This window comes from Astatotilapia calliptera, chromosome 3, assembly GCF_964374335.1.
Source record: "Astatotilapia calliptera chromosome 3, fAstCal68.1, whole genome shotgun sequence".
In the NCBI taxonomy this organism is placed as follows: Eukaryota; Metazoa; Chordata; class Actinopteri; order Cichliformes; family Cichlidae; genus Astatotilapia; species Astatotilapia calliptera.
This window is the reverse complement of record NC_137424.1, coordinates 45,111,102-45,134,617: the sequence shown is the minus strand read 5'-3', so window position 1 is coordinate 45,134,617 and position 23,516 is coordinate 45,111,102. Positions and strand designations below refer to the sequence as shown.

The window sequence follows — 23,516 nt, the reverse complement described above, 5'->3', positions numbered from 1 at the left end:
TATATACTTTTCTGTCAAGTTACTTCCGTGTGTGTGTGTGTGTGTGTGTGTGTGTGTGTGTGTGTGTGTGTGTGTGTATTCAGCAACCAAAATACAATCACTTTCAAAGTGAGGCCTGCGGTTTATACACAATTGATGACAATTAATTTAGTTTTTTTTAGGTAAAGATTTACTGATACTTCAGTGAACTTATAAATAAAAACTGTCTGTAGTTGGAGTGCAGTCCCTCAAGCTGCCGACCTTTTACTGGTAGTGTCCTCCACACTACATTAACTCTCCTGCTAGCTACCAATACGCCACTGCTGACGTGCTGTGTAGTAAACAACATGCAGTTCAGTTCCATTCAGGTTTATTTATGTAGCACCACTTCACAATAATGTGTATGTGCATACAGAACTTATTTTGACTGTGTACATTTGACAAATTTAGCTATTTATTGGTCATTTTAATTTGTTTGTCTGGAACAGGTCGCTCTTGCAAATGACACATTGGATCTCAATACGACAACTTGTATAAATAAAGGTTAAATAAATAAATACAACTTTGAATTCCTCTGTGGTCCTTGTGTATCAGCACCTGTATCAATCTGTTGTTATTGAATCACATATTTGTTCTTTGTGATACAAAACTCGCTTTGGAGAAATGCATATTCTGCTCCCACCGTTTGAGAAACTGGGACCCGATCAATACTGAGTTTTAGAGGCAGTCTAGCTATTATTCATGCTTTTATTTCCTCTCAATTAGATTACTGCTGTGGCCTTTTAACAGTTATCAGTCAGAACACCACTTAATAGATTTCAATTTGTTCAAAATGGAGCAGCAAGAATTCCTGCAAGAGCAAAGACAAGTGAACATAGTAGACCAGTTTAAGGACTCTGCACCGGCTGCCAGTTTGTTTTAGAAGTATGTTTAACTCTACTGTTAAAGCCTTTCATTGTCCCAGTATTGGCTCTGCAGTCACCTCCTGACTGTTCTGCACCGCCTCTTTAATACAAAACACAACTGAGTGTTTGCTGCTAGCCAGGCAGGCAGAAGAGCCTGAACTTCACAACTATCTTCTTTTTCGTTACTGTTTTTTATTTTTTAACAATTGTTTGTTTTATAACGTCCAACTTTTACATTTTTAGGTTATTGTTAGTTTATCCTTGTCTGCTGAGTCACACTGCAAATACTCTCAATGCTGTGCTTCAGTCTTCACTGGTCTGTTTGAAAATGTAGATTTTAAATAGATATGCAGATTATGTCTATAGCTCACTATAAGATAAATAACTTTATTATTATTAATCATACTTTTATAATCATCTGCCAAACACATTGTCCACTTCGTATAGTTTTCCAAGTACAGATTTAATGTTATAAACTAGGTACATGTAGTTTGAACCGTTGTGCCTTTAAGCTAAACCCAGTCACACAGACCTAGAGACGGGTTGGTGACTATCTGGCAACCACCGGTCTCTAGGGAAAAGTGAGTATTCCCCAGCTGACACGTTCATCATCAAAGTAAAGATGTGCCTTCCTGCAGCAAACAACATGTTTCCATAGGTGCAGCTTTTACTTTGAAGGCAAATATTTTGCAGTTTGTGTTGCATCTTTCTCAGGTTCTCAACCGCTTGTAGAGCAACTATTGAGCGTTTGCAGACAAGTCTGAGTCCTCACTGCAGGCAACCCAGGCCACCTGCCACTGACCAACACAGTCACAATCACAAGGAGGTTTTCAGTGCAGCACTTCTTTACAACTGGTCTTTAGGTCAATATGCCTGGGCCTTTAGCAGTCTTCACAGACACTGCTATCAACATTTAGCAACACTAGCCAACTGGGGAGAGAATACACTTTGCTTTTTGGGGGGGCTTTTTCCACTTGTAGCTGGTGGTTGCCAGATAGTCTATAGCCCTGTTTGACTACGGCCTATCTGATCAAATATATTATCACTGATAGTAGTAGTGTTATTATAAGTATTACCCTTATTACATTTTACTTTGACTGCTCGTTAAATAATTATAAAGCATTTTGGAAACGATCATTTCTATTGGGTGTAACTTTGGTGCTGAAGTGGCAGAAAAATGATGATATAAGTTGATTAAATGATACTCGTCTGTTTCAGTAAACTAATAACTGCTTACATTTATTATATGTGCATGTTTGGCTGTATATGCGTGTGTTATTTTCTCAAATTGACTTCCCTGCATGACTTCACACCTTCAGCCATCAGTGTCAGTGACACAGTCAGAGCAGTTGGCTGCTTGTTGCTGAAGTGCTGTTAATTATGATGAGTGAAAGCCCCGTGCTGTGCTGGGCTGCTCTACATCGGATGTTCACGATCCATATATCGACCGCCCGCTGCCTATGATGGATACGCATGTCAAGTCCTCTCTGTGAAGGAGGTACGAGCCCAGCCGTTAGAGGGAGGGTAAAAAGCTGAGTCACATCTCAGCAACAGTCGCCTGGGCAACACCTCCATAGTGACCGGCTGAAGAAAGATAAGGTCCCTCGCTGCTCAACTAGTTGTATAACATCAGCAGACCCTGCAGCATTTTGTTGCTGCGCTGCTGATTATGCCGCACTTATCAGCTTACCCTCAAACAGCGAGCTGCAATCTGAGTTGCTCGGTTGCAGCTCCTAAATAATCAACACCCTCCGGTCTCCCTGGTGTAATTATTGTTTTGATTTCTGTTGCAGAGAAAGAGGGGAAACTTGAACAAGTACACTGCAGACTGTCATAATTATAGCTATCACATGGCACTAGCAGAGCTGAGTAAAAGAAAATATGATGGTTAGAAGTGAAGCTGTCCATCATTAAGAGACGCAGCAGTGTGGTTCATCTCATACGTGCATTTTATTGTCTTAGCTTGCGATGCTTCGTGAGTCAGCACCCCTGCTGTGCGCTTTATTTAAATGCCAGAATTGGCAGAGTATGGATCCAAGATCTTGGCAGTTTTTATGTAACTGGAGGTCAAACAGCGAAGAGAAAACAATCTCTGCCTCAGGGTTGTTTCTGCAAATAGGCTGAATTGAATTTCCTGACCGTACTGATTTGATAAAGCTCAAAGGGAAATCCCGTCTCACAGTGAATGAGTGTGATTGTTGGCTCGGGGAAAGTTTGTCTTTTCTTTTTTCCTCACATTGTGGAGTTGGTTCCAGTGAGGATTACTGCTCTGTAGCTGCACCGTTGGCCTTTGCAGAAGGCTGTCGTGTGCTGTCATAACAAGTGTCAGCGTTTGCTTGTTGGAGGTGAGAGATTTTCACTACAGAACAGCGTCTGAAGGGAGGGGGTCAGTTATGAGAAACATGTTTGTGTGATTCCTGCGGGTGGGTAAGAACGGGATATTTAATGACTTAGCATTTTTATTTGCAAACTGTGCGGGATAGATGATGATAAATTGTGTATTAGTGCACAATTATTAATTGTGATGAGTAATAATTGAAAATTGCAGATCTGTTGCCGTCTGCTGTACATATGGAGAAAATGACATTAAAGAAATTCACATAGATGCCTCCACAAATCGTGAGGTAGGTGCTGCCAGATAGTGATTCAACTGCCAAATGCCATAGGGAGAAACCCTGAAACCAGAAACCTCACCCTGCACCAATCTGTCTGAGAATGATTGAAGTCAATCTGAGGCGGACCACGATCGTTGGAAACAGGTTGCCACGTGTCGCATGTTCCACCTCTGGGTGACCAGTTGATCATCACAGGCTACGTCCACACATTTCTCTTGTTTTCTCTCCGTTTTGGCCCCCGTCCACACTGAGAAACGCAGCGTTTTGAAAACGCTCTCGAAAACGCATTCATTTCAAAACGGAGCTGCCCCGTCGTAGTGTGGACACTCGAAAACGCAGCCTTTCTAAAACGATGACGCATTTTAGTCATGTGATGCAGTCATTTGACCAATTAAACAAAGATAGCGGAGGGCATTATACAGCAGTTGTTTTGATTGCTCTCAATTTTGACAGATGAATATCAGTTTGTACATGCTCCAGATAGCTTTTCTTCAAATTCTTTAATTCTCACTCGCTTGTGCGCATGCGCAGGACTGAAACGTAAGCGTTTTGGGCCGTTTCAATGTGGACGCACAACTCTGTGAAAACCACTGAAAACGCTAGTGTGGGCGCGGAGCGTTTTCAGACGAAAACACGGTTTTCAGATCTATCCGGGCTAGTGTGGACTTAGCCTCAGTTACATCGAAGCAGTTGCCAAATGTGACAAAAAAATTCAATGCAACCACCGCTGCAGGGTGTGGAGAAGTACCTCATATGGGGCTGTTGAATGAAGGCTAGCAAGACAGGAGAGAGATGTCACAAAACCAGGTTACTCATGTTTGCAGAGGATTGTATTTGATCTATATTTATTCTTTCAAAAAGCCGTTGTGTGTGTCTTTCTGTGAACCACACAATTCACTTCATTGTTAACACAGCCTCAAAACATGCTGTGACCACCAGCTGTGATTCACACACAAAGACTTTCAGCAGTGCAGTGTGCAGAGGTTAAGATGGGCTTAATTTTTGGGGCGAATTTAAGGACGATGCCACTTAATTGTGACAGGCCCAGTGTGACTCTGGCCTGCACTGGAAAGCTGGATCTCCCGCTATTCCCTTTTTCCTGTCTACTTTTATACTATTATATTCAATCTGGATCCAATGACAGAATCTGTATCACTGATGGACATATGGTTATTTTAAAAGTCAATCTAGAGTTCCACAGTGAGTTCCAGTATCCCAATACTTAATGAAGAAAAAAATACTTCCTTATAATCCTGAAAAAGCAACAGAGCGGGGGAAAACCCTCAAACTTTATGTCAGATATAATCTGACAAGGAGAAGATAGATGAACAATAGCAGTGCCTTCCCCGCGGTTTTTATCTTAAAACAGAGTTTTGTGCACCTTGAAGTCTAAATTTAACTGGTTTCAGGAAGTAATATGAAGAAAAGCACTGTGTGGAGAAACACCCGTCAGGAAATGAACGACTTTAGCGTGAAGCAACGTAGGAACTACAGGGCTGACTAAGCATGTTTTACTTCTGGCCATAATTCAGTCAGTGTTATCCAAGCAGGAAAACACACACACACACACACACACACACACACACACACACACACACACACAAATCAGCAGTGGTCAGGTTTCAGCTCTACGCTACTTTTCTGTAGGAAGTTTAGCTCCTGTGGAATATAAATATAGAGAGCTAATGTCTGTTTTAAGCCCAAATCTCCTTTCACAAGTGTGTTGGATAAATATAGAGCCACCTGTGCATCCTTGATTAATAAAGACCCTCCATTATTCAGCACCAGGCTGCTGATATTCCATCTTTCCCCATTACAGCGTGGCTCATCATGTTTCGGGGTACATATTTCTATTAATAGCCGAAGGTCACCTTTAATCTTCAGGACCCGCTGCACTGTCATCGTGTGTGGGGCCTGCTGAGGATCACTTTTGGTTTGGTCCTGAGTCACGTTTGTGGTTACGTATTGAGTTGTAATTTCCAACTTTTCCACAAGGGGGCGAGATGTAAGAGCAGGTGGCATGCAGTGGCATTGAACAGGCTCTGTAATTTTTCCCCCAGCAGGAATATTATCATAATCGTGCTCTCATTGTGGAGAGGATACCCATGTGTCATTTTAATCCCTCAGTCTATAAATAACCTTCCCTTGGCTGCGCTGCGAGTGGAAGGGCCTTCGGTTTGGTGCATCATCTTTGCCAAATAAATCACCAAATCACTTTTATTGTCACGTCACATGTGCAGGTACACTGGTACAGTACATGCGAGTGAAATTCTTGTGTGCGAGCTTCACAAGCAACAGAGTTGTGCAAAAATACAATAACATAAAACAAGAAAAATATAAGAATGGCTAAATCTGAGAGTAATAAATGTGCAATATAAGAGTGTAGCTGTTGCTTGGGGGAGCTCGTGACGAGGCTGCCATACTCGGCGACATCTTGGTGTATCAAATACTTAAGATTTAAAGTTTTTAGTGTTGTCTGAAGAAAACAAGTAGGCTAAGAAACAAAAATAAAGAAATGTCTCTTATTCATATGCCAAACACCATTGAAACATTGGGCATACAAAACAAAATAAAGCTTTTACACAAAAAGGGAAAAAAGACTTTAGACGAGCGTTAAGAATAAGTAATAATATAGGGTTGTTAGGTTTTGGGGGGGGGTTGTGGTTAAATGACCCATTTAAGTCTGAAAAATAACCCCAACACTGGGATTTGTTGATGGACTGATCTCTTCAGTTAGAGGCGGGAGGTTTCTTCTGCTCACTGCGCCTCAGGTCTGATTTGTTGCTGTACCACGTCATTGCCATGAAGGGTTCACTTTGGGTCACAAGCTGATCATCATCTTCATCATCGTGCGTTTTTCTCTTCTCATTACCCGCTGTCAGCCTGCATTCATCTTTCAGCTGAATGGATGTCTCATCCCTCTCGTCTGCAGAAAGAAATTAATGGCTGCAGATGGTTAACATATCAAAGCTACGCTCTGCAAAACGCCAGCAGATTAAATGGTGTAATATCTTTATTATGCTGTGTATTTTATATATTGGATCTTGTTATCTCTTTTTTATATTATTCAGTTAGTACAGATGGAGATACAAAGCATGTGTGATGCATGAAAAAGAGAGAGGGTAAAATTTTCTGTTTGGGGTGGGATAAAGTGTACTTGCAGACCCATGACGTGTGTGGATGTGTGACAGCGTAGGATCATGTGAATAAGTCTGCATTCACACTGGACGAGAGACCAGTCTGCAACCATTTGGCATCCACTGGTCATGAAGTAATGATGGGTATTCTTCGACCAGTTGCGCGCCCCAGTCACACAGGTCTACAGACCATTCGGTGAATGTATCAGCGATCAAAGCGTTGCTGTATTTGATTCTGATGTGTTTGTTTTGCCCGTCTATCGTTGCTATTTACCTGCTAACATACCACCCTGCTCACCTGTGCCCATCATAGATTCACTTCACCATGTAGACTCTAATCAAGCACAATATGTATAACTCCACCACTCCCCTCCTTATCACCCAGGGTCCCGGCGCGTTGCTAAATGGAGTCGGAGCAGCTGTACCACAGAGGTTACTGCAGGAACAGCTACAACAGCATCGCCAGCGCCAGCAGCGACGAGGAGCTGCTGGATGGAGCCGGCGTCATCATGGACTTCCACACCACCGAGGACGACAACCTGCTGGATGGGGACGCTGCCTCCCCAGGTAGGGAGTACGGGAAATTCTTTTCCAGCGCTTTGATTGGTCAGAATCTGGACATCTTGAGCTTCCCTTCACGAATCCCCCGACCCTCCTTTCCTTGAACTCTCAGTGAGCTTCCCCATCGTTGCCATCTTACGGCTCTCTGTTGGTCTCTGGTTGTGAGTCATCGCACTGCTGACGCTTGTGTGTGCTTCTGTCTTGTGCCACCGCCACCCTCATCTTCATCATCATCAACTGTTCTCTATGTCAAACCCTGGAAAAACTTTCTCTTAAACCATCCACCCAGCATCATTGTCCTGCTTCCATTTTCACCATTGAAGACAAAGAACTTTAACTTATCTTATCTCGTATTCACTTTCTAGATTTTCTTTAAGAACCATTAACTTCTTCCTGTTTTCACCCATGAAAATTTCTGGAGCTGTATTACCAAATATGATAGTTTTCATCAATTAAATGTAACAGAAGTAACAAACATGTAAAACAGACATGGTACTTAACTGATTATCAATATCGTCCAATTAAAACTGAGTTAATTAGCTGTTTTGTAATCATATGTAAGGCAGTTTCAGCAGCTCCATGTAGTTTTTTTTCTTCCTTTGTTCATTTGTTGCTGTCTCTGCATACCACCTTATTTATAATTGTTGCTCTGTTGCGTGGTTTTATAGTTTGTCCTCTTCTAGCATCCTGTTTATTTTGCCGTGCTGTTTCCCTCGATCAGTTTGACCTTATCACCTCTTTAATGTTCTTGCTTCCTGTTTCCTAAAGTGTGCCTCGTTGCATGTTGTCATTTCTGCTTTTGCGCTTTCTCCTCCTCCTTTCATCCCTTGGCACATGCAGATGTTCGTGTTAGGTAGCTGTTAAGCGGAGGTGGTGGTAGTAGTACTGTCATGTGGCAGAGCGAGTTGATTGGCTGTGTTTTGCCATGTTGGAGCAAATGTTACAGTTACTTAATTACTTCAATCACAGACAGCGCTGAATGTGATCTCTGTGCCAAGCTGCCGTGTTTCATAATTCCCTTCATGCCTATCATTTTTCAGCGCGGTCACCCGCTTCTCAGTCAGTCAGCGTCTCAGTGGTGCTCCGACTCGCTTATCCCCATCAGCACCCAATCCGCAGCTTCCTGTTTTCTCTTCCTCGTCTCAGTAAATATGCTGATTCGTTTAATTTCTTACTCGCAGCTGATCAAACAGAGAGCGCGCGTCGTGCTGAGGATGGTGTCAGAGGTGTCGGCCGAGCTCGGCTCTCCAAATATGAGCCGCTCGTGTTTAGTCAGGATATCTCTGCGCTGAAGCGGTGTCTCTCTTTGAATGCAAAACGAAGACTGATTTTGGCAAGCTAGTGTGTTTATGCAGGCGATAAAGGCACCGCATTCAGTTTCAACCCTGTTTTGAGTGTTTGTTTAGCACAGAGGTTATTTTCCCTCTTTGATAAAAGGATAATTAGGATCAACTGTTTCTATTTGATACATTTCTTGAATTGCAGATGACTTAAAATGAAGATACAGTACACGACAATAATTGTTTTCTTTTTTTTGGTAAGCCTGTGCTGAAAGCACAATCCTGACTGTCATCTTTCTTTTCTGTGGTCCCGGTGATTGCAGCTCTTCTTGCATACTGAATAGTGCAGCCGTGCATCTCTGCCACTTTTCCTGCTCCTTCTCCTGACTTTAAATCTGCAAAGTAAACACTAATACCTGTAGCCAAGCACACACACATACCCTAAGAGTCAGTCTAAGTAAAGGTTGAAAGGTTTCACAGGGGAGTTTCCCTTTAGTAAAGTAAAATGTTGAGTCTTGACTGAGCATTTTCATTATTAAACAGTGAAACTGAGGGTGACCAGGCTAGTCAGAGGAGAGACACATGACTTTTAACTGCATGGGCGACCAGACAAGAGGGAGATTGTACGGAACAAGATCAGTCTGGCTAGCTTTGTTGTAATGATCATTAGAAATAAGTAAATCAAGTTTGGCTGGATTAAACAAAAGTATCCTGGCAGGATCTTAACAGGAGCAGCAAAGGCATCAGCTGTAGAGCTGATTGCTTGAAGCATGATTTATGTCTGCAGGTAGGTTTAGCATGCTAACACGTGTCATGGCTATTACACAACCTGATATTGTTCGTTATCAGGATTTCTTCAGTCATTGGGACTGAAAATCATGTTTATATACAGTTTTGAAAGACTGCACATGGGAGAAGTTTGCCTGCAGGGCTTTTTGTAAAAAAAACAAAAACAGAAAGGCAAATTAATGTGTTACCTAAAGACCTATTTTAGAGCAAAGCATTTTTTAAAAATTGTTATAAAATAGTCTTTGTTTTATCTTAAAGTAATGTTGGCAAATTTAGGGGGTTGGTTTTGCTCCTTAGCAAAGTCAAGCTCTGAAAGCGACCTCTAGAACACAGCTCGATCCTTTTTTCTTTGTAACTCAAAAACACTGCAGCACGTTCCCGGGTAGACCCTGGTCAGTTCTGTGTGTGGCTTATTTAGCCAAAGTCACAAATACATAACAGTGGCTATACTGACCACACCGTTTACAGTTTAACTGCTGTTTATGTGCACTGCCACCATCTTGGACTGTTAAGCTGGGGTCAGTGGGGTTGCTTTGACGTTCCAAGTTGGAAATCTGACTTGAGGGTATGTTCCAGCCGTAAATTTCCACTTCAAAAGAAACCATCTTTATATGGAGCACACCCCTTCCACTTCAACATGAGCTACACCTTAGTGTTTCTCACTGAGCCGCAAAGCTGTGACATCACAATGTTGTGATTGGACAGTTGCAGTGATGGCGCTGGAACAGCAACACTGTATATATTGTTAGAAAACTACGAACACAGTGACATCGGATACACAATTACAGCACTGATGTTAGTTTTTGCTCTGATTTAGCATTTTGACATGTTAGCTTATTAGTATAAAATTCTGAACATGTTTTATAGATATTAGTATATTAGTGTTCGTAAAATAGCCCACCCAATATTTTTGACGCAGGTAGTAAAAGTAATATTTAGGAGATATGGCCTGATAGTATTATAGTTCCTTAAATGTCTTATAGTACATTTTATAGTAATTGTTTGGTATTGCTTGGTGTATACCAATCCAGGGTATACACCAACCATGGAGCTGGATCATTGAAGTCACTGAAATTCATCCTGTGTGGAAATATTGAGGATGGCTCTGAGAGTTGTCGTCTTTGTCTCGTCTCTTTATGTGCAGAGAGTAGCAGAGGGTGTGTTTCAGGTACTGAGTGTTTATATAAAAGGGTTTGGCTTAAAGTTCCGTGTCTTCAGGTTCTGTTGATGTACTCTGAACGTGGTGAAAAGGTGAAAGCATAAATTAACTTTAAGCTGTCACCTTTTGTGTTCTCACTGCTGCTACAAACAGAAAACTGTGAGAGAAAACACTAATTATACACTAATGACACAGTCAGACAGAGAAACCCTTTTCTTTCTTTAAGAAATCTTTAATAACTAACAGTAATTAACAGCTAATGACTGGCTTCCTTTCCACATTGATATTTTGGACCATATTGTAATGCAGCACATTACTACAGGCCTGAGCTCCACCTACCTGACTCGTCATTCATGCTTTGTGTGTGATAGACGTGGAACAGCATTCCCATGAACCAGTCTTGGTGCGAGCGAAGGAAATCTCTGGATGAATGCCTTTCCTTGAAGTTGGTGTGCTGCCCGTGTCTGCTTCTCTGTGCTATTTTTACGTGAGGGGTGGGTTCATAGAAAGCCCCGTAAAGCCCTCGTCTGAGCTTAGACTGCAGTGTGACCAAGGAGCCGGATCACTCGGTAGTCCCATGGAGTGTTGGAGTGAGACTTGTTGCACTGGACTTTTACTGGAACACATTTTATGGAAACCTGAGAGACTTGTTGTGGTTTTGCTGCTTTGAAGTGCTGACGAGGGCTTTTTTTAAAGGAGGGAGGTGACAAACTATGGCTGATATCACCTGTGCCACTGCTGAGCAGCGATAACGCGGCGTGACAAAAGGTAAGGGGGCGTGAAGGTAAAAGGATTTCAATTTGTGAAATCCTAGAATAACACATGTTAAGCCTGAAACCACAAAAGAGGGAACTGAGTCTGGTTTTTGTTTCATATAATAACACGTGATTACACCGAGTTTACAAAACATCTTTGAAACATAGGGACTGATTCTTTTTGGATTTTACCCGTGACATTGTTTTCAGTTATTTTGGAGATGTTTAACCAGTAATGTTGAGTCATAGTGCCTAAGTTCTGGGATCTCCAGATAATATCTCGGGTGATTTTTGTTTTTGTTTGATTTGGTCTGTGTCTGCTGTTCTGACGTGGTTGAAACTTTGTTTTTAGTTTTTATTCGGGATTCAGTTTCTTTTGCAACCCTCATAAATGTTTCATTTTCTTCTTGGATGCTAAAGGCAAGACAACACATCAGTGCCCAACTACTACATTCTGCTTTCTTTATTTCCATCCATGGACTGACAGAGATTTCAGATAAAAACTGGTGTGGAAAGTTTTCTTTATCATTTTAGGATGTAAGTAGAGGTGTACTGTGCTGGCTGAGGCTCTAGTCTTTTCAAAGTTCTTTTTATTGGCTTTTATTGGCATTCTTCATGTGTAGTGCGTCTTCAAGTGAGGTTTTACAACTTCACAGTGTCACGAACAGCAAATATTGATGCACTTCAGAAATGAATCAGTCTGCTGTGGAGTAAGATTTCAACGTGGATGTTAGTGACTCAAACTAAACAGCAACATATTAATGACTAACCTTGTGCTCTGGGTGAGCTCAACTCTTGGCTAAACATGAATGTTTACTGAGAACAGTCTAACCCACATCCTACATCCTTCCTGTGCTAATGTGTTTTACATTGGTGTAACCATAGCTCTACTGCTGGTCACAAGGCAGCAGATATACGCTAACTAGCTCAATTTCACTAGCCTTCAAAAACGTTGCTAGCATTTACTTTTCTGTCTTTGTTTACGTCCACTGTTTAATGTGTCACAGTGCTTGTTTGCCTTTGGGATTTGAAGGAGCTTTGCACTGAAGGTTTTGTCCTCGCTGCTGAGGGTTCAATTCCCCGCCTGGCCATTTGCATGTCATCCCTTGACCTCTATACTGTTACATATATGGTCATTATGTGGGTTTTTTGGCCGTTTTAGTCCTCCCTGCGGAGACTAGGCAGATCTAATGGGGATTTGATTTTCCTGAAATAACGCACATCAGTCTTAAACAGGAACGGGAAAAAGTAATCCCGTTACTTTACTGATTACTTATTTTCAAAAGTAATTAATTACTTAGTTACTTTTTAAAAACACAATTTACAACCTGAATAGGTGATAAAGCGATAGATCTTTCAGCCCAATTCTACTTTTCTGCATAATCCATCATACAAAATGTAATCAAATGGAAAGGTCCCTTTTTAAAACTTGTTTTATTTGTTTTAACCTTTTAACTTTATGCATCAAGCAAAAAATTAATTATATGCAACATTCTCTGACTGGAAGAAATTTGTTTAACAACATCAGCCCCTCTGATGACATGGTCCAAAAAATAAATAAACTGTGGCCACAAAATACTACTTCGTGGGCACGAAATGGGTATAACGTGCCCACGAAATACTATTTCGATGGCACTGAAGGTTTTGTCCTCGCTGCTGAGGGTTCGATTCCCCGCCTGGCCACGAAATACTATTTCGAGGGCACGAAACAGGTATAACGTGCGCACGAAATGCTAATTTGTGGGCACGAAACACTTGACCGATAACCGCGATCCTTCCCAGGCCCTTGCAGTTGGTTGACAATAAAATCTATTATTTAGGTAGCAATTACGTCTGTAAAGCAACGTGGCTCTCAACATCCTGTTTAAATGTCTCTCCGTAATAATGGTTCCTTGCATTGCAGGCTTTTCAAAATGCATTTGTAGCTCATTCCCAGCCTAAAATAAAACTCAATCATACCGTCTCTGTCCATGGTGTATGGGTTTAGCCTACTCTTATGCCTATGGTTCTACGCAACTGTGATGTGCGCACGTCATCTATTTCGTTGCCACAAATACGTAATTCGTTGCCACGTTATACCCAATTCGTGCACGCAAATTAGCATTTCGTGCGCACGTTACACTATTTCGAGGGCACGAAGTAGTATTTTGTGGCCACAATTTATTTGTTTTTTGTTACAAGTAACGTGTTACTGCCTATCTCTGCCATAAACTATTAAAAAAATTAATATTAGTCCGACTTTATTTTTTTTTATCATTAATTAATTTAATTAACTACAATATGATACAAAGAAAAGCAAGAAACATTCACAGTTGGACATTTAGGCTCAGAAAAATTAATTAATCGTAAATCTCTGGTCAAATTTGTTGCTAGTTAGCTATTTTGTCTTTTTTAAAGCATGGTGTATGTGTTTCACTCCATACGGCTCTGTAAAAACTTTCTTTTATCCTCCTTACTGCAGTGCTTAGAGTAGAATTTTCCATTTTGGAGCTCACCAACTCCACCGCTTGTAAAACACACGCACACCCCTGTGACCCGACACTATGGTTTCTTCCGTAAGAGGCACGGCTCACTGATCTCCCTTAGCAACTAAAGCGGGTAGGGCCGACCGGCCTGTGATCGTCTTTCCCTGTGTATGATGACATCATCAACTCTAGCAGTCAGCTGCTGCAGTGAGGAGCGAGCGAGGAGGAAAAGGAAGGGAGGGAGGGCTGTGCGCGCTCTCTAACACACACAGGCACGTTTTTCCGCTCAAACAGACACGCGCGCTCTCTCTCACACACAGCCCCATTTGTCCTCCTCTGGTAAACATGGCAGCGGGAGCAGCGAATGGCACACGCAGCGAGCATAGCGTAATGAAACTGAGCACGGTTTAGTTTAGCCTCATCTAGACTGTCAACATGGAGGAGGAGGACGCGGCGGCCGATCCCTATTTGCCTTACGACGGGGGAGGTGACACCATCCCCCTGCAGGAGATCCCTAGAAGAGGTAACGACACGTCTCCCTCTCTCCCCCCCTCCCTCTTGATTCCCTCCTTTTATAACGCTGCTGCGATAACATAGGTCGACCTCCTTCTGCTTGTACACTTGAGTGCATGTATCCATATGGCAGGTGGAGCAAACGACTGCCTCCTCTGCTTTATGGACCACAAGCTGCCATTTCCACAGTCAACAAGCTACCTAGCCGGCACATTCCTGCTCTGGCCTCTCCTGCTGATGATTAACCAGCAGTGTGTGCACGTCAGCCAAAGATAATGAGATAAACACAGGGTGGATTTGGTGTGAAGACTCGAGCTCGGGCCTGAGAACATCACGGGCATCCATTTTAATTTGTGCACAGACGTTCTGCAGAAACTGCTGGTTATGCACATGTAAGCTGGATGTTTGTACATCTGCGCTGCTGTGCGTCTTTGCACCTCTCACAGTCTTTCCTGCAGTGAGTGTGAGGACACCTGTTGGCAAGATACAGGATGTCAACTCGCATCAATCAGCCAGGCTATCATTTTTTTTTTTTTGACATGTTCTCTGCTCTAATCTTTATCTTTCCTCTGTGGCGTTCAGGGAGTCAGGAGTTGGTTCCTTTTGGCCTTGTTAGATTTTTTTATGGTGAGCGAGCAGGGACAAAACACTTAAGCTTAGTAGGCAACCCCTACTCCCAGCATTCACGCTTCAGTCGGCAAATGTCTTCTGTTTTCATCAGTTTAATGTTGTTACTCTGGAATTTCTAGCAATTTTACGGTCAAAAGCACACTAGCTGTACTGCTGAAAAGTTTGAATTAAAGGTGAAAGTGGACCCGGTGCAGTGCGCAGAGTACAGGCACTGCAAAACAAACTTATAGTAAGTCGATCGTCTTGTGGTCGTTGACCTGAAACACTGTGGCCTTGTCTCAGCTTGGTGAGCAGCACGTAAACACAACCTTTTGGACTTTGATCCATTTTTCTGTCCGCCTGGTTCATGGTACTCCAGCAGTGTGGACAGCACGCTGCTGTCTGTCCTCGGGCTCTAATGGGATCATTTATGATCACATGATGGCTGAGAAGTCTAACCCTGATGACCCAGCTGCCTCTAAACCCTTCTTTGAATTACTCAACAGTAGTAGAGTAGATCTAATGAAGATGAATACAGCTGTGGTTGTTGGAGTGAAGCATGAAACCTCTAGTCACTTCTCATTTCATTGGTGATGGTTGTACAGGAAGGCTGCGTCTGTTCATTTAGAGAAGTGTGTTCTCCACTGTCAGCAAGACTCCGTGCACACTGACGTGGCGTTCTTCCTCCAATGCAGGACCGCAGCGTCGCGGTGCCATTCACAGGGGAACATAGTTGAAGCCTTCTTTTTCTTTTCTTTTTTTAAAATGCATGTGTATTGTCTGCATGTCTGCTGAACCATCCAAGCACGATGCTGGAAATGTGCGCACATACAATCCCCTCTGGTTTCTGTTTTCCGTGGCGTCACCATCCACACCTGCAGTGGGACTAATGAGTGCCTGAAAGCGCAGCATCATCAGGAGGGGCTCGTCTGGTTTATTCCATCAGTGAAATCTGTTGTTTTGAAACGTTTCCCTTCTTAATTGAGCCACGTTGGTTCTGCAGTGTAGAGCAGCAGTCGTGTCTTCATCCTCCGTCGTATTCATAGGCAGATACTGCTGTGATCAACAAACCAGTCGACAGCAGAAAATATTAAAGGCAGTTCGTCTCTTTCGTAAAGCATTCACTTTTCTCTTTTGTTTTTCTATAAATGTGGCCTTTGTCAGGTTCAAGGATGGGCTGGCACATCTGCAAAAGAGCAATAGCAGCACGTGGTGCACTGACGTAAACATGGAGGCCAGTGTAGTCAGCATTTATGGTGTCGGTTATGTCGATGTGCTGTGGAAACCTGCAAAACCTGAGCTCCAGGATAAATGGAGCCAACTATGGGCTTCTGTGGCTGCCACTTCTGCATGGAGGGTTAGGGTTGTGACTTAGATGACTACATTGAAACGCAGTTAGGCACAATTTAAGGATGTGAGGAAACATTGTTAACCACATTCATGAGCACTTCGCTAGATGACTCTCACGGTAAGATACTAGAGTCCAGGAAGTGACATAGAAGTCCCTTTACTTCTGATTTGACTATTTAGATGTGCTGTGTACTCGATTCTCGCTTATGAAAATGAGAAGTGAAATGATTAGATTCTAGATTCTGTGTAATATGTGCTGCTCTTCACGTTGTCATGAAAAAGAGTTCAACACACAAATAAATTGGGTCACATTAGCTGTGGTATGATGAACCTGTTCTAACATTGGACATTGCTCTAACCAAACTGTTTGTGGTCGTGTTCGTGGTTAGCATTTATTAACCAGTTGTCAGCTGTGTGTTGGAGTCTTTTTATTTCCTGTTCAATCAGGCTGTTTTTTTTCTTTCACTCCTCTCATGAGTCAGGCTGTGAATCATCTACAGAGATGCCAGGATAATAATTTTGGATAATAACTTTTTCAATTAAGGGGTAACATCAGGGCTAAAGGATTCTGAGAAAATTATTTTTTGTGACAAAATTCTGTTGTTGTTTTTTTTACAGTGAGTCAGGCTTCAGTTCAGTATTTACAAGCCATCAACTTTTTAAAAATCTTTTTCAGTCATCCTTGTAACGATTTTGATACGTTGCTCATACCGAGGCTGCTGGCCGCCTGTGAGCCCTGGATAGCTTTAGCTTTAGCGCCTTTTTCTTTGTAAGCTTCTTTGAAAAGTCCATGTGTCTGCTGCGTGAGGGTGATACAAGTGTCTAAGTAGGGTATCGTTTCATTTTTGAGGTGGTCTCCCTCTGATTTACCCTGGCAAAATGGCATCTTCAATCACGGTGAGGAGCTTCCATGCTAACCACTTGTTAGCATGTGGCTGCGTGACGACTGTTTGCCTGAAACTGACTGCCTCATAATCAAACATATATGAAGCTGGCTGTCTGATCAGTCTGGTCTCTGGCCGGTCCATTGGTGATGCACTGTGTGTTTTCCTCTCTGCCACACATACAACTGAGGATGCAAGAGGCAGGTGAAGATAAATTTAGGATTATACTTAAACTGACATCATTTCATTTCATTAAATAAAAACTGCAAACTCTAAAGGCCTTTTTCCAGAGCTTGATCCTTTACGAATCTGAGTTTTAAATTTGTCTTGATATATTTAATGTCAGCTAAACAGCACAGAGCTCTGTCAGCAGAGGTTGTTATAGCAACAGGATGTCCAACTTGTGGTGTCGCAACAAAGTAAGTAATTGAAATTTGTTCTCAATAAACTAAAACCACCGAAATTATAGAAGGATTTTTGTCACTCTTTTGTAGTTACTATGCAGATGTAACCTTGATTAGTCAAAGGAAACTCGATACATAAACAGAAGGTTTATTTCTACCTTTGTTATTTGTTGAGCCCTTATAGGTGCACCTAGTTTATTGACCTGTCCAAAGCAAACATATGAGGCTTGTGTTGTGAACTGAGTCATCGCCCCATCACTCAGCCAATCCATCTGTAACCGTCACTCTGAAATCAAAATGGAGACGGATACAATCTCTGTAATGCTTCTCCTTATTGCTGCTGACTCCACAGCAGCTGCAGTAGTGTCTTACACAGTCACTACTCCTTACTGTTCACTGGACAGGATAGGCAGCGTCTAATCAGGAGCATTTCATCCCTGCTTCTTCTCCTCCTACATCCTGTCAAACCTCAAAGGGAGCGACATGAGCTAATAAGCAGCTCTTTCAGAATCTCTGTTACGGCCCCGTTCAGGTCTGTGGGAATCGGGCTTTACTCTGGACTAATGTCTCAGAAAGATTTTGACGTTACCCCCCCTGCAGTAGTAGTTAATGATGTGGCTGTGTAGGAATGCAGAGGACAACATGAGGATGTGTTTCATGATCTGTTTTAATGATCCCAACCACTTAAGGTCACAGTGATGAACAAACCTTTGTGTGATAAGCCCCGTTCATTCTTAGTTTCTCAAGATATTAAAAATGTAAAGAGGAGTTCTGTTGTGGTGCCTGGAATTGATGTGTTTGCTGTACTGAAGGTCATGAGAGTTACCCCGTTGTATGTTTTGACTGGTTTGGCACTTATACTGTATTCATGCTTCTCTCTGTGTGTGGGTACCATATAATGAAATGCTGTTTCTACTGTAGGCTGTTTCTTTTTATTGAAGGTAAATTTATCTGATATTATATTTGCATATCTTACTAAATACTTAAAACAATTATAATTTGTGTTGTAAACTTCTGACACAGTTATTTAGTTTAGTTTTACTCTTTGTCTCAGGGACTGTGTGCAAAAACAGTGGTGTCATGGCATGATTGGCTCGTTTTTGGAAATTGCCTCAAGTGGCCAGAAGAGGAACTGCAGGGATTTCTTTTTTATCCTTCCATGTTTGCAGCGCTTTTATTTCAGTCAGGGTGACTGTGCATCTAATTAATACTGACAAGTATGGCTTCTGGGAATTGGCTTGTGTGTGTGTGTGTTCCTGTCTAGCTATCTTTGTGAGGACCAAAATCTGCATTCTAATGTACTTGTGAGAACCAGCAGTCACTTGTGAGGACACACAACCTGGTCCTCACATTTTTGAAGGCATTTTTGAGGCTCAAAATGGGGTTTTAGTGTCAGGGTTACAATTAGGTTATGGTTAGGGTTAGGCATTCATTTGTAATGGTTAGGGTAAGGGGCTAGGGAAAGCATTATGTCAATAAAAGAGAGAAAGCTGAACGTGTGTGTGTGTGTGTGTGTGTGTGTGTCAGGAGATATAAATATGAAAATCTATCCATGTTTTTAATCCTTTAGGGAGCTCATTCTGTTCTTTATTGGACTTGAGTAAAAAAGAAGACTGTGCAAAAGCTGAGCTACTAGTAGTAGAGTACTAGTAGAGTGTAGCTCTACTAGTAGTTCATCACAGTGTGCTGACCCTGCTCTAGTTTCCTATTCAGAACTTGTGAGGTTTGTTTATAAAATAGTCTTTTAAAGTTGTCTAAATATTAGAAAGTGTCATTGCACTCACATGCAGCCTTGTTACTTCCTGTGAGTAACTTTCTGAAGATGACTATCTTGTATTTCCGCGTGTTCATCTCTAAGCTCGGAGAGCACCAAAGTATTAAACGAGCTCAGCATGAAGATCTGAAAAAGCCTTTTTGCTTAGATGTCCCAGTAAAATATCTGAAAGCCTTGTTTATGAAGATGTCCTGGTTTAGCTGCTCATCTGTTAAAGACAGTAAAATACAAACATTGGATCTTTTGTCTCCGTCATTATCAGCTGGGTCAGGTAGGACTTGTGAGCCATCTTACTGTCTGCTTTGGTGGTGTTGGTTTTAACACACGCAGTAATTACACCCATGTTCGTATTTGTTCATTAATCTCATATTGTTGACTGTCCCCACACAGGAGAAATGAGCTATACTTGTTGGATTTGCAGGCCTTGTTGTTGTGTCATTTAATCTTGTTGTTGCGCACAGTTCAGTCTTTGTTTTCAGATGAATACTTGTGTCATCTGAAGGAGGAGGCTCGGGCTCGATTTGATAACAGTTTTAAATGTCAGAGGATGGACTTTTCTCTGATTTCTCAAACAGGCTTTGTCCCAAGTTAAACAAACTAAATGGCGCTCTTAAGGAAACCTGCTGCATTATACGGATGTTGTGGAGGGATTTTAAAGTCTCCCACAGGTCGCTGTTGTACATCAGAGATCATTTCTCATCACGTCTCAGGCAGCAAAGAGAAATGTCAGCCGTGTAAAGCCTGTGATGCTTCTCAGATAAGAAGCAGAGAATCGGCCCCTCAACTCGCCCTGATGTGTGTGCGTCTGTGTGTGCAGATGACTCAGTATGTTTTGTTCTGTGTTCATACTGAGCATGTCCGTCCTGCCAGAGCAGGTCAGACCTAACCAGTGACTGCCGGCGTCTCGTCCCAGCATAATGAGCAAAGTCATTGCACAGAATGAGAGGATCAGCCCATCTCTGAATACTATATGGGTATTCATATAGTATTCGGCTAACAATGTTTGCTGCTGTTTCGCTTATCATTAATGAATTTTTCCTGATAATAATCCAAGTCATGTTCAAGTCATTACTTACAAGATAGAAGTGGTTATTTGGCCTGAAGGGAGTCACATGGTCCTGCAGCCTGTGGACCAGTGAAGCAGAATTCAAAATGGCTTTTACCCTCAAAGCAAACCTAAACATACATAAATATATTTAAAATGTAATGGCCTTTAATGGTTACATCTAGTTTGTAGAGGTAAGCTGTTATGATTAGTTATGGGTTTTGTTCCACATGAAGTGATGGGCTGCAGTGTTTCCAGCAGTCTCATTAGATCTCAGTGATGGACGTGCAGTGATCTCTGCGGTGCTTGTGATGGGGCTCGATTATGGAGGAGGTGTAACTCTAATGCAGCCGAGGCAGCACTGTGATGGATCTCTTTCTTTTTTTCCAAGGATTATGTGTAAGAATCAGAAGTATAAACTGCCAAAATGTATCGTTTGAAAAGTCATCAGACTGATGTATGGTGTAACACTGTAAGCCTGCTCACACAGCCTTCTGGTTTCATACATTGTGGGGAAAAAAATCACATTTCTTGTTTTTTACTCTTTCAAATATGTTTTAAATGTCAATAGTCTTCTTTTAAAAAATTGGACCGTGAACTTGTGCTTGTTGTTTTTTCTTCAGGATCTAACTACGCCATGTCGAACGGGGGCGGGGCTCCCAGCAGCTCCACCCACCTGCTGGACTTCCTAGAGGAGCCCATCCCTGGTGTTGGGACCTACGATGACTTTCACACCATCGACTGGGTCCGTGAGAAGTGCAAGGACCGCGAGAGACACCGGAAGGTGAGGACCCCGACGCCAAACCAGCTACAAACCAGCCACTTTTCAGCTTCGAACAGAGACCGAAGCTGACCCAGAGACAGAAAAATACTTTTAATATTTTGTAAAGAAAATATTTTTCTTCACGGGCCACAAACAGCCCTACTTAATTTAAAGAAAAAAATACGTTTCCCACCACTGTGTTATGCACTTCCTGTTGTATAAACAGTTTGTTTGGGTCACATAAAAGAAAGAAATGTCAGGTAGGATCAGCACCTACTGCTCTGATGGCTTAACAGAGAGGGTAAACAACACTTTTCCAACAAAAATGATCCCTTCTTATAATGTTTTCCATTTATACAAACTCGACCACAGTTTCCAAATTATAAATTAAGAGATCAGTTTCTTATCCACCACTAGCATTCATGGGCTAAGTGTGTGGGAGATTTTACGGCCCTTCAGTTGGTCATGAGCACATTTCGGGTCTGCCAACACTTTTATCCAAGTGTTTTACTGCAAGACGCTGCAGGACAATCTGAATGTTATTTGCATACCCGGTGTTCTCCGCCCCTCAGCTGACTGTTATATTGAGGCAACAGTGGAAATCATGGCTGTAGAGGTGGTGTATTGTCACTGAAGGTCACTGTTTTTACCCCTCAGCTGTAAAAGGCTGATGAGGTATTGTTAACCTTTCCCTCACTTGCATTACTCTCACTGTAAGTTGATCTAATAGTTTTATTTTTAGCCATCGATGCTTGTTATTGAGTCTTTTGTGTGTGTTGATACAGATCAATAGTAAGAAAAAGGAGTCTGCATGGGAGTTCACCAAGAGCCTGTACGACGCTTGGTCCGGCTGGCTGGTGGTGACGCTCACTGGCTTGGCATCAGGTAACATACATGTGGTACTAAAGTGCACACAGCTCTTATCTGCCCTGCCGGTGACTCTCACATGCTTTGCCTCAGGCAGCTCACACTCAGTCTTTCTCTTGTTCACTGTCTTGTGCTTTCGCTCACCCACCTCTTATAAGCACACTGTTCTTCCTGCAGAGCCCCACGTGACACATCTCAGAGCCATGAAATCCTCGCCGTGTGTGTTTTATGGCCACTAAATAACAGAAAATCTTTTTCTAGCTGAGCTAGTCAAAGTGGAGTAGTTATGAAAAGGTCCAGGCTACAGAGGGGAGAAATGAGTAAAATGCGTATGCCTGTTGGGCTCTTTGTGTAAAAGAAGCTCTGCACTGTGATATCACATTATATAGATTTAAAACTGGGGTGACTGAGCTGTTTTAGGGCCTAAAATGTCCATTACTTCATAAAATACAGCCTTTTGAAATGAGATAATTATTACTGATAAACTTACAGATACCACTTTCCATTATCTTTATCACACCAACAGGCCTTTTCCCCACTCTCCCCAAAAAACTGACAGGTTGTGGGAGAAGTAGGCGGATAAAATGATGGTAATAATATGTAGAAATCTAGAAATGTGGCTGCACTCACTCACGTGAAGGTCAGCGAGCCTGTGATGTTTACAAAGATCCATCTGATATGAAAATGTCAGCCACACAGTCCCCTTACATGCCAAAGGTCACTGGTTAGAGAACAGGAGGAGACCCAGATCCCAGTATCAGGATATCCAGGTATCAGGCATTAAACATCTGTCAGATCAAACATGTGAATCTTTCCACTGTGGCAAGGTTTGTGAATAAAGGAGCAGCCGAAAGAAGCTTTGCTGTTTAAGTCAGACACTGATTTTTGTGCTGTAATATTTATGCATTGAGAGCTGAAGATCGTCTAATGTGAAGATTTGCTGCAGAGTTTTCTAGTGTGCGTTTAGGTTCATATTCAGTGAGGATGTTTCTCAGAATTATTGTTAAATCACCTGAAAACATCTTTGTCAGGTAGTAAGCCTGGTAGTGTAGTTAGGAACTCATCTCTCTCTCTGTTTTTCTGTTCTTCACCTTTCCCACTCGTCCCTGCCTTCACTTCTTTGCCCTTTTATTTCCTTTCCTTTCCTGGTTCCCTCCTCCCGCCAGGTGCTTTGGCTGGCCTGATTGACATTGCTGCTGATTGGATGAACGACCTGAAGGAGGGCGTGTGTCTGAGCGCCTTGTGGTTCAACCACGAGCAGTGCTGCTGGACGTCCAATGAGACCACCTTCGCTGAGAGGGACAAGTGTCCTCAGTGGAAGAGCTGGGCTGAGCTAATACTGGGGCAGGCTGAGGTAGAGGAACACGGGCACATGAAAGGGAGCGCATGCTGTCGATTTAAAACCAGACATTTTCTGCAGTACGTATTCGTCACTGCAGTGAGACCAAGAGGCTACGGCTTCTAAGCAACGATGCAAAAATAAAACCCTTGTTGTTCAAATTCATCTAAAAAAAAAAAATTTCAATTAAAAAGTAGACAGTTTGCAAAAGCTTTGCACCTTTTCTCATGAGCTGACTGCAGTGACACTGACACATAAGGGCAGACGTAGTCTCAGGCGTCCACACGAGTTTTTTTTAAATTTTTTATTGAAGGTTTGGACGT

General features: G+C 42.2%; 1 protein-coding gene across 9 annotated transcripts in view; it reads left to right on the top strand.

The window, feature by feature from the left end:
* Positions 1-23,516, top strand: part of clcn3 (chloride channel 3) — a 39,954-nt gene that overhangs the window by 5,363 nt on the left and 11,075 nt on the right. For 5 of the 9 annotated variants that reach the window (XM_026162351.2, XM_026162348.2, XM_026162349.2 and 2 more), the window contains exons 2-5: positions 7,022-7,203; positions 20,848-21,008; positions 21,773-21,872; positions 23,021-23,208. In XM_026162351.2, coding sequence (XP_026018136.1) covers positions 7,041-7,203; positions 20,848-21,008; positions 21,773-21,872; positions 23,021-23,208 — 612 coding nt within the window. In that variant the 5' untranslated portion in view covers positions 7,022-7,040. Of the gene's footprint in view, positions 1-7,021; positions 7,204-10,970; positions 11,194-13,851; positions 14,169-20,847; positions 21,009-21,772; positions 21,873-23,020; positions 23,209-23,516 lie in introns of those variants that run through there. The other 4 variants (XM_026162356.2, XM_026162350.2, XM_026162355.2 and 1 more) reach the window with 3 other exon arrangements.